The following is a 10,589-nucleotide window of genomic DNA, read 5'->3' as shown; positions in this document are numbered from 1 at the left end:
GTTTAATGCCTACAAAAACGTTCATATAGGACAATCAACGAGTTACTTCCTGGATTCGTTATGTCACAAACCCAGATAAATCCTGCCCCTGGGAACATGCAACAAAGGGGGCAAGGCCATGTTCTGCTGCTTTAGAGAAGAGGAAGTGAAAACTAGCGGTTCATGTAAAAATCTTTTCATATATAAATAGCAATTCTGTTTTCAAATGATTCTAATGGATTAAAAAATTTCAAAATCATATGTTCTAAAGCAGTTGTTCTCAATCCTGTTCCTCATGTCGCCCTGCTTTGAACACGCTGTGCACCTCTCTCTCTCTCTCATTTAGATCATCAGCTCAGTGAATACACTGATTTTCACATAGTTATGAGATGCTGTATACATAGATGCGCGTGCGATGCCTTGCTGTATTACAGTATATTAAAAGCAAACTGAAGCAGTAGCATTTACAAATAGCAGCATATCTAAAAGTATGAAACAACAACAAACAAAAAACAAACCATTAAGCGTCGTGCTTGCAGAGGTTCTGCAGGATTATCGTCAGTAATATCCTCCACGGCTCAAATTGAAAAGCAATATGAGAAGGATATTCCTGCACAACCGGAGGCTGCAGTTCTAGGACCCTAGTTTTTGATGACAGCGCAAACTGCAGCCTCCGGTTGTGCAGGAACGTACTATTGGAAAAATATAGAGGATACCAATATTTACAACCAGAGCACATGCTGCTAAGTTGTGCCAATCACAACATACTGGACCGGCTGACCAATCATGTATTTCTGGGGGGGGGGGGCTTCATAAAAACAGTTCAAATGACAAGGGACAGAGCGGTGTGGAATAAAGGTAAATTATGTGAAAAATAATGTGTTTTTGTTTTTTTACAAAGCATTAACACATGTTAGACTGCACCCCATAAACAAAATCAAGCCTAGAAAAAAATTATTTTTTAATAAAAAAAAAGTACTGAATGTACTGAAATGATAAAAACAAACAAACATAAAAAAAAAAAAAAAAAAAAACTCACTGTCGGGTGGAGGAAGTTCGATGCTGTTATATCGTTTTATGGCCCCTGACTCATAACTTGTGTGAGATGAATCTTTGGAACGCGTTGATCCAAAAACTGTGTCTGCTCCTGATCGTGATCTGAATGAACCATAAGCAGAACTTCCCAGAGACCATGAATCAGATCCATCATCTCCACTCACTGTAATAATGAAAACAGAGAGCAGATCAATAGTACAACATTAACATGATTGCATTTGACAGACACTTTTATCCAGTCACATCAGTTCACGTGGTTGTGATTCATTCAGATGGTCAACCTTATTTCAACTCTAAATGGGTCAGGGAATGTTATGAGATGTTGTGTTCTATGGGAGGCCGTTTCAGCATAAAAACGTTCCAGCGTTACTCGTCGTAATTATATTTTTACTAGTAACAATTCAATTAAAGAGCTCTATAATTTAATTTCTACTAGTAACAATTACAATTAGAGAGCTCTATAATTCAGTTTTTACTAGTAACAATTGAATTAGAGCACTCTCTAGTGGAATTGTAGAGCTCTGCAATTGGATTATTACTAGTAATAAATGAATTGTAGAGCTCTCTAATTGGAATTGTTACTAGTAAAAACTGAATTATAGAGCTCTTTAATTCAGTTGTTACTAGTAAGAATACAATTGCAGAGCTCTATAATTCAATTATAGAGCTCTACAATCATAATTGTTACTAGTAAAAATTGAATTATAGAGCCCTTTAATTGAATTGTTACTAGTAAAAATATAATTACGACGAATAACGCTGGAACGTTTTTATGCTGAAACGGCCTCCCATAGTGTTCACTTATATAGCCTGTTCATTAAGAAGTGCCACTAGGGGGAGTTGAGGGAGGGATGAGGATATGCATGTATGTATTAGAAACAAAAGTATGTATTTCTCATGCAGTGGCTCAGTAAACATGAATCTGTGTGAGATAAGACTGTGCTTTCATGATTTATGCTGGTGATACATCGGGGCAATTTAATTCACAGCACTTTTGTTCGAACAGATACAGAACATTATATGATTACAAAGTTCAAATTGTTTATTTTGACCCTGCAGCTCTTGCTGGGTTTCCTAATAAAGTTATAAAGTGTTGAATCTGCTCAGTTTCTGGATGGGAAACCATCTGAGAAACATTACAACTGTAAGAGGTGTGAGTGAGTGTCAGAGCTTGACCTGAGGTCTGTGTGATGGACACTTTAAACAATTTTAAACTACATCTGAAAAGCTCTAAAATCATTAGGTAGAAACACATCTGAGACTGTGTGGAAAATATTCATACAAGTTTATGATTTCACTCACTAGTTTGTGATCTGATGTCCTCACTCCATTTGTCTATTCGCTCTTTTGTTTTCTTTATACCATCAATGTCCTGTAAAATCTTTCTGTCTATTTCAAAATGGCAGCCGTTGTTTTGTGCCACTGTCTCCTCAATCTTCTCCAGCAGCTCCTTGATCTGAGTGTCTTCGTTCCTGTTCTGATTGTTGAGAACATGATATCTGTTCCCACATTTGTCCAGCAGCTGCTGGAGATCCTGTCCTTCACTCTCAATGTACTGCTCTATAGATGTGTCTGACAGAGAGTCTCCATGAGTGAACAGCACTATAGTGTGACTCCAGACTCTCTCACTGAGAAGATCCAGATGCCCCTGCACTGCTTTTCTCTCAGTCTCTTTGAATCCAGTGTCCACAGGTATGATCAGTAGTACAGCGTGTGGTCCTGGAGGACACAGAGACACACTGAACACAATCTCCTGTTTCAGTAACTCAGGGCTCTTCTCTACAGTGTGATTCTTATACCATCCTGGAGCTTCAATGACAGTGATGTGTCTGTCTGCTACTTCTCCATGTCTCCTCACACACTGAGCAGATGTCTCCAAGTCAAATTCCTCTCTGCACAGTATGCTGTTTCCTGCTGAACTCTTACCAGCATCTCTAGACCCCATTAACATAATCCTCAGCTCTGAGACATGTTGAGCATCACCTGCAACAAATAATCATGATATTCACAAAATCCTTAAGTAATAAATGAAGTAAGTAATCATGTACAGTAATTATCACAAACCCGTCAGGGTGATCTGGACCCTGATATGATGCTGAGCGTTTAGGTTTTTATTATAAATGATGTACATGAAGTAAGTGTAGATTTTAAGCATTAAGCACAAGTGTAGGAGGCTGCTGTTTGGTGGAGTTTGTTAAACAGAGTGAACCAGAGCCAGGGGGGGGGGGGGCGGTCTCTGAAATATTTAGATCTGTTTGGTCCATATCCCCGAAGAAAGTTTATTTCGATCTCACTAGGTGGCAGTAAACAGTTTTTGTATCTTTGTTTTCTTTTTTTAAGTTATTGAGATTTATTTCAAAGGAGACAATATGTAAACCAGGGGTCTCCTTTCTGCAAGTTCAGGCATACCTGAATTTAATGTAAATACTGTGCCTAAAATTTGTGTAATTTTAACTGTTAAATATTGCAAAAATTCTACAGAGGGGGAAAAAACTTAAGTTAACAGTAAGTTCACTTACTATACACAAACAAGGAAAAACTGTAATAGATCCAACCAGACAGTTCATGTAATTTTGCAGTAAAATGCTGTCGATTTTAGAAGTAAAAACAGAACAAATGAACGTATAATTGACAGTCAAAAACTGTAAACTGACATTTCCACAATTCCCTAGATTACATTTCACATTTTAAGATATTTTGTTTAAATAATCATGTTTTTAAAAGATTTGTTATCATTGTTGCACATCTGGGTTTTATGTTCTTCTGTTGTTTAATGTTTATTGCATTATTTAATTGTCATGTGAGCTAATATGATGCAGTTTTGCATATACAGTACATAATAAACTATATCATAATTGACAGTGATTAGAAACATGACAGAAAATATTTGCTACTACTACAGTTTTCTATTGGATATGTAGAAAGGAAATATGTATTAAAATAATTTCTATATAAATATGTAGGCAGTTATTGTACATACAGTCCATATGACCTTCCTTAGATTTCTGTGCTGTTGTTGTTTATCTAGTTTCATAAAAATAAATTTTAGACTCACTCATCTGTGGTCTGATGTCATCTCTCTGTTTTTTCATCCTCTTCATTCGTTCTTTTGCTCTCTCTTCTGCTGCTCTTCTTCTTTCTTTAATCTCCTGTAAAATCTTTCTGTCTATTTCAAAATGACATGCGTTGTTTAGTGCCACTGTCTCCTCAATCTTCTCCAGCAGCTCCTTGATCTGAGTGTCTTCGTTCCTGTTCTGATTGTTGAGAACATGATATCTGTTCCCACATTTGTCCAGCAGCCGCTGGAGATCCTGTCCTTCACTCTCAATGTACTGCTCTATAGATGTGTCTGACAGAGAGTCTCCACCAGTGAACAGCACTATAGTGTGACTCCAGACTCTCTCACCGAGAAGATCCAGATGCCCCTGCACTGCTTTTCTCTCAGTCTCTTTAAATCTAGTGTCCACAGGTATGATCAGTAGTACAGCGTGTGGTCCTGGAGGACACAGAGACACACTGAACACAATCTCCTGTTTCAGTAACTCAGGACTCTCCTCTACAGTGTAAGTCCTCCACCATCCTGGAGCTTCAATGACAGTGATGTGTCTGTCTGCTACTTCTCCATGTCTCCTCACACACTGAGCAGATGTCTCCAAGTCAAACTCCTCTCTGCACAGTATGCTGTTTCCTGCTGAACTCTTACCAGCATCTCTAGACCCCATTAACACAATCCTCAGCTCTGAGACATGTTGAGCATCACCTGCAACAAATAATCATGATATTCACAAAATCCTTAAGTAATAAATGAAGTAAGTAATCATGTACAGTAATTATCACAAACCCGTCAGGGTGATCTGGACCCTGATATGATGCTGAGCGTTTAGGTTTTTATTATAAATGATGTACATGAAGTAAGTGTAGATTTTAAGCATTAAGCACAAGTGTAGGAGGCTGCTGTTTGGTGGAGTTTGTTAAACAGAGTGAACCAGGGCCAGTGGGGGGGGGGGGGGGTCTCTGAAATATTTAGATCTGTTTGGTCCATATCCCCGAAGAAAGTTTATTTCGATCTCACTAGGTGGCAGTAAACAGTTTTTGTATCTTTGTTTTCTTTTTTTAAGTTATTGAGATTTATTTCAAAGGAGACAATATGTAAACCAGGGGTCTCCTTTCTGCAAGTTCAGGCATACCTGAATTTAATGTAAATACTGTGCCTAAAATTTGTGTAATTTTAACTGTAAAATATTGCAAAAATTCTACAGAGGGGGAAAAAACTTAAGTTAACAGTAAGTTCACTTACTATACACAAACAAGGAAAAACTGTAATAGATCCAACCAGACAGCTCATGTAATTTTGCAGTAAAATGCTGTCGATTTTAGAAGTAAAAACAGAACAAATGAACGTATAATTGACAGTCAAAAACTGTAAACTGACATTTCCACAATTCCCTAGATTACATTTCACATTTCAAGATATTTTATTTAAATAATCATGTTTTTAATAGTTTTTGTTATCAGTTCTGCACAACTGGGTTTTATGTTCTTCTGTTGTTTAATGTTTATTGCATTATTTAATTGTCATGTGAGCTAATATGATGCAGTTTTGTTTTGCATGAGTGATTCTCTGCACAGTCTGTATATTAGTATATACTTCAGCTTGTGGAAAAGCTTCTTATGATGACCTTCATTATTCTTCAAGTGCCTTTCTGTTTTATCTCCTCTATTATTATGGTGGCTGTCAGTATATGTTTGAATCAGAAAACACATTTTACTAGCAGTGTGCATTGTTGAACTTACTGGTTTAAAGGGATTTTTTTTTTTTTTTTTTACAAAATTATTCCTTTAAAACAGTATATACAGTACATAATAAACTATATCATAATTGACAGTGATTAGAAACCTGACAGAAAATATTTGCTACTACTACAGTTTTCTATTGGATATGTAGAAAGGAAATATATATTTCTATTAAAATAATTTCTATATAAATATGTAGGCAGTTATTGTACATACAGTCCATATGACCTTCCTTAGATTTCTGTGCTGTTGTTGTTTATCTAGTTTCATAAAAATAATTTTTAGACTCACTCATCTGTGATCTGATGTCATCTCTCTGTTTTTTCATCCTCTTCATTCGTTCTTTTGCTCTCTCTTCTGCTGCTCTTCTTCTTTCTCTCATCTCCTGTAAAATCTTTCTGTCTATTTCAAAATGGCAGCCGTTGTTTAGTGCCACTGTCTCCTCAATCTTCTCCAGCAGCTCCTTGATCTGAGTGTCGTCGTTCCTGTTCTGATTGTTGAGAACATGATATCTGTTCCCACATTTGTCCAGCAGCCGCTGGAGATCCTGTCCTTCACTCTCAATGTACTGCTCTATAGATGTGTCTGACAGAGAGTCTCCACGAGTGAACAAAACTATAGTGTGACTCCAGACTCTCTCACCGAGAAGATCCAGATACCCCTGCACTGCTTTTCTCTCAGTCTCTTTAAATCTAATGTCCACACGTATGATCAGTAGTACAGCGTGTGGTCCTGGAGGACACAGAGACACACTGAACACAATCTCCTGTTTCAGTAACTCAGGACTCTCCTCTACAGTGTAATTCCTATACCATCCTGGAGCTTCAATGACAGTGATGTGTCTGTCTGCTACTTCTCCATGTCTCCTCACACACTGAGCAGATGTCTTCAAGTCAAACTCCTCTCTGCACAGTATGCTGTTTCCTGCTGAACTCTTACCAGCTCTTCTAGACCCCATTAACACAATCCTCAGCTCTGAGAGATGTTGAGCATCACCTGCAACAAATAAGGAACAAAGACATTTAATCAACATGATATTGTACTGAGTATGTGTAAATATCTGCTCTATATAGCTTTCACAAAATCCTTAAGTAATAAATGAAGTAAGTAATCATGTACAGTAATCATCACAAACCCGTCAGGGTGATCTGGACCCTGATATGATGCTGAGCATTTAGGTTTTTATTATGAATGATGTACATGAAGTAAGTGTAGATTTTAAGCATTAAGCATAAGTGTAGGAGGCTGCTGTTTGGTGGAGTTTGTTAAACAGAGTGAACCATGGCCAGTGGGGAGGGGGGGGGGGGGGTCTCTGAAATATTTAGATGGGTGTAATATTTAGAAAAGAAATGTCTTTTTAAATGTCCATTTTGGCATACCTGAATTTAAAACAGTGCTCTAACTTACATACATTGGAGCAGATTGATAAAAATAGTCTAATTTCACAGAAAATACCCTAAGTTTTAACACGCGTGTGGAATAATTGATATTTTTTTAATTGTATTTTTCATAATTTTATGATAAATAAATAAATAAATACAAACATTTGAAAGTCTGTTATTTAAGAACTGTTTGGTACATCTCCCTGAAGAAAGTTTATTTCGATCTCACTAGCAGGGGCGCTGCACAAGATCCCGGGCCCTATGCATAGGCAGTCCTTGATGTAAACTTAATGAACTTAATGTAAATACTGTGCCTAAAATTAGTGTAATTTTAACTGTAAAATATTGCAAAAATTCTACAAAGGGGGGAAAAAATTAAGTTAACAGTAAGTTCCCTATACTTACTGTATACAATGAAAAACTGTAAAAGATCTAACCAGACATCTCATGTAATTTTACAGTAAAATGCTGTCAGTTGTACAGGATTCAGAAGCAAAAACAGAACAAATGAACGTATAATTGACAGTCAAAAACTGTAAACTGACATTCCCAGAATTCCCTTCATTACATTTCACATTTTAAGATATTTTGTTTAAATAATCATGTTTTTAATAGTTTTTGTTATCAGTTCTGCACATCTGGGTTTTATGTTCTTCTGTTGTTTAATGTTTATAGCATTATTTAATTGTCATGTGAGCTAATATGATGCTGTTTTTTTTGCATGAGTGATTCTCTGCACAGTCTGTGTATTAGTATATACTTCAGCTTGTGGAAAAGCTTCTTATGATGACCTTCATTATTCTTCAAGTGCCTTTCTGTTTTATCTCCTGCATTATTATGGTAGCTGTCAGTATATGTTTGAATCAGAAAACACATTTTACTAGAAACTTATTGGTTTAAAGGGAATTTTTTTTTTTTTTTTTTTTTTTTTACAAAATTATTCCTTTAAAGCAGTATATACAGTACATAATAAACTATATCATAATTGACAGTGATTAGAAACATGACAGAAAATCTTTGTTACTACTACAGTTTTCTATTGAATATGTACAGTCGTGGCCAAAAGTTTTGAGAATTACATAAATATTAGTTTTCAAAAAGTTTGCTGCTAAACTGCTTTTAGATCTTTGTTTCAGTTGTTTCTGTGATGTACTGAAATATAATTACAAGTACTTCATGCGTTTCAAAGGTTTTTTATCTAATTACATGACATTTATGCAAAGAGTCAGTATTTGCAGTGTTAGCCCTTCTTTTTCAGGACCTCTGCAATTCGACTGGGCATGCTCTCAATCAACTTCTGGGCCAAATCCTGACTGATAGCAACCCATTCTTTCATAATCACTTCTTGGAGTTTGTCAGAATTAGTGGGTTTTTGTTTGTCCACCTGCCTCTTGAGGATTGACCACAAGTTCTCAATGGGATTAAGATCTGGGGAGTTTCCAGGCCATAGACCCAAAATTTCAACATTCTGGTCCCAGAGCCACTTAGTTATCACTTTTGTCTTATGGCACGGTGCTCCATCGTGCTGGAAAATGCATTGTTCTTCACCAAACTGTTGTTGAATTGTTGGAAGAAGTTGCTGTTGGAGGGTGTTTTGGTACCATTCTTTATTCATGGCTGTGTTTTTGGGCAGAATTGTGAGTGAGCCCACTCCATTGGATGAGAAGCAACCCCACACAGCTGAATCCTCTTTAGGAGACGATCATGGCGCTTGCTGGACTTTCTTGGACGTCCTGAAGCCTTCTTTACAAGAATTGAACCTCTTTCCTTGAAGTTCTTGATGATCCTATAAATTGTTGATTTAGGTGCAATCTTAGTGGCCACAATATCCTTGCCTGTGAAGCTATTTTTATGCAACGCAATGATGGCTGCACGCGTTTCTTTACAGGTCACCGTGGTTAACAATGGAAGAACAATGATTTCAAGCATCACCCTCCTTTTAACATGTCAAGTCTGCTATTCTAACCCAATCAGCCTGACATAATGATCTCCAGCCTTGTGCTCGAGACAAGACGATTACTGAAATGATCTCAGCAGGTCCTTTAATGACAGCAATGAAATGCAGTGGAAAGGTTTTTCTGGGATTAAGTTAATTTTCATGGCAAAGAAGGACTATGCAATTCATCTGATCACTCTTCATAACATTCTGAAGTATATGCAAATTGCTATTATAAAAACTTAAGCAGCAACTTTTCCAATTTCCAATATTTATGTAATTCTCAAAACTTTTGGCCACGACTGTAGAAAGGAAATATGTATTTCTATTAAAATAATTTCTATATAAATATGTAGGCAGTTATTGTACATACAGTCCATATGACATTCCTTAGATTTCTGTGCTGTTGTTGTTTATCTAGTTTCATAAAAATAAATTTTAGACTCACTCATCTGTGGTCTGATGTCATCTCTCTGTTTTTTCATCCTCTTCATTCGTTCTTTTGCTCTCTCTTCTGCTTCTCTTCTTCTTTCTCTCATCTCCTGTAAAATCTTTCTGTCTATTTCAAAATGGCAGCTGTTGTTTAGTGCCACTGTCTCCTCAATCTTCTCCAGCAGCTCCTTGATCTGAGTGTCGTCGCTCCTGTTCTGATTGTTGAGAACATGATATCTGTTTCCACATTTGTCCAGCAGCCGCTGGAGATCCTGTCCTTCACTCTCAATGTACTGCTCTATAGATGTGTCTGACAGAGAGTCTCCACGAGTGAACAACACTATAGTGTGACTCCAGACTCTCTCACCGAGAAGATCCAGATGCCCCTGCACTGCTTTTCTCTCAGTCTCTTTAAATCTAGTGTCCACAGGTATGATCAGTAGTACAGTGTGTGATCCTGGAGGACACAGAGACACACTGAACACAATCTCCTGTTTCAGTAACTCAGGACTCTCCTCTACAGTGTAAGTCCTCCACCATCCTGGAGCTTCAATGACAGTGATGTGTCTGTCTGCTACTTCTCCATGTCTCCTCACACACTGAGCAGATCTCTTCAAGTCAAACTCCTCTCTGCCCAGGATGCTGTTTCCTGCTGAACTCTTACCAGCTCTTCTATACCCCATTAACACAATCCTCAGCTCTGAGAGATGTTGAGCATCACCTGCAACAAATAAGGAACAAACACATTTAATAATCAACATGATATTGTACTACGTATGTGTAAATATCTGCTCTACATAGCTTTCACAAAATCCTTAAGTAATAAATGAAGTAAGTAATCATGTACAGTAATTATCACAAACCCGTCAGGGTGATCTGGACCCCGATATGATGCGGAGCATTTAGGTTTTTATTATGAATGATGTACATGAAGTAAGTGTAGATTTTAAGCATTAAGCATAAGTGTAGGAGGCTGCTGTTTGGTGGAGTTTGTTAAACAGAGTGAACCA

At 37.2% G+C, this 10,589-nt stretch overlaps 1 protein-coding gene across 12 annotated transcripts in view; it reads right to left on the bottom strand.

Moving 5' to 3' along the window:
- Positions 1-10,589, bottom strand: part of LOC127947454 (uncharacterized) — a 73,787-nt gene that overhangs the window by 54,064 nt on the left and 9,134 nt on the right. For 5 of the 12 annotated variants that reach the window (XM_052544578.1, XM_052544576.1, XM_052544586.1 and 2 more), the window contains exons 3-5: positions 9,596-10,300; positions 6,121-6,825; positions 4,091-4,795 (exon numbers count right to left, since the gene is read on the bottom strand). In XM_052544578.1, the coding sequence (XP_052400538.1) occupies positions 4,091-4,795; positions 6,121-6,825; positions 9,596-10,300 (2,115 nt within the window). The remainder of the gene's footprint in view (positions 1-4,090; positions 4,796-6,120; positions 6,826-9,595; positions 10,301-10,589) is intronic. The other 7 variants (XM_052544577.1, XM_052544584.1, XM_052544580.1 and 4 more) reach the window with 5 other exon arrangements.

The sequence above is a fragment of the Carassius gibelio genome, chromosome A25 (genome assembly GCF_023724105.1).
Source record: "Carassius gibelio isolate Cgi1373 ecotype wild population from Czech Republic chromosome A25, carGib1.2-hapl.c, whole genome shotgun sequence".
In the NCBI taxonomy this organism is placed as follows: Eukaryota; Metazoa; Chordata; class Actinopteri; order Cypriniformes; family Cyprinidae; genus Carassius; species Carassius gibelio.
The sequence above is the reverse complement of the archived record's forward strand: the minus strand, read 5'-3'. Positions and strand labels throughout refer to the sequence as shown.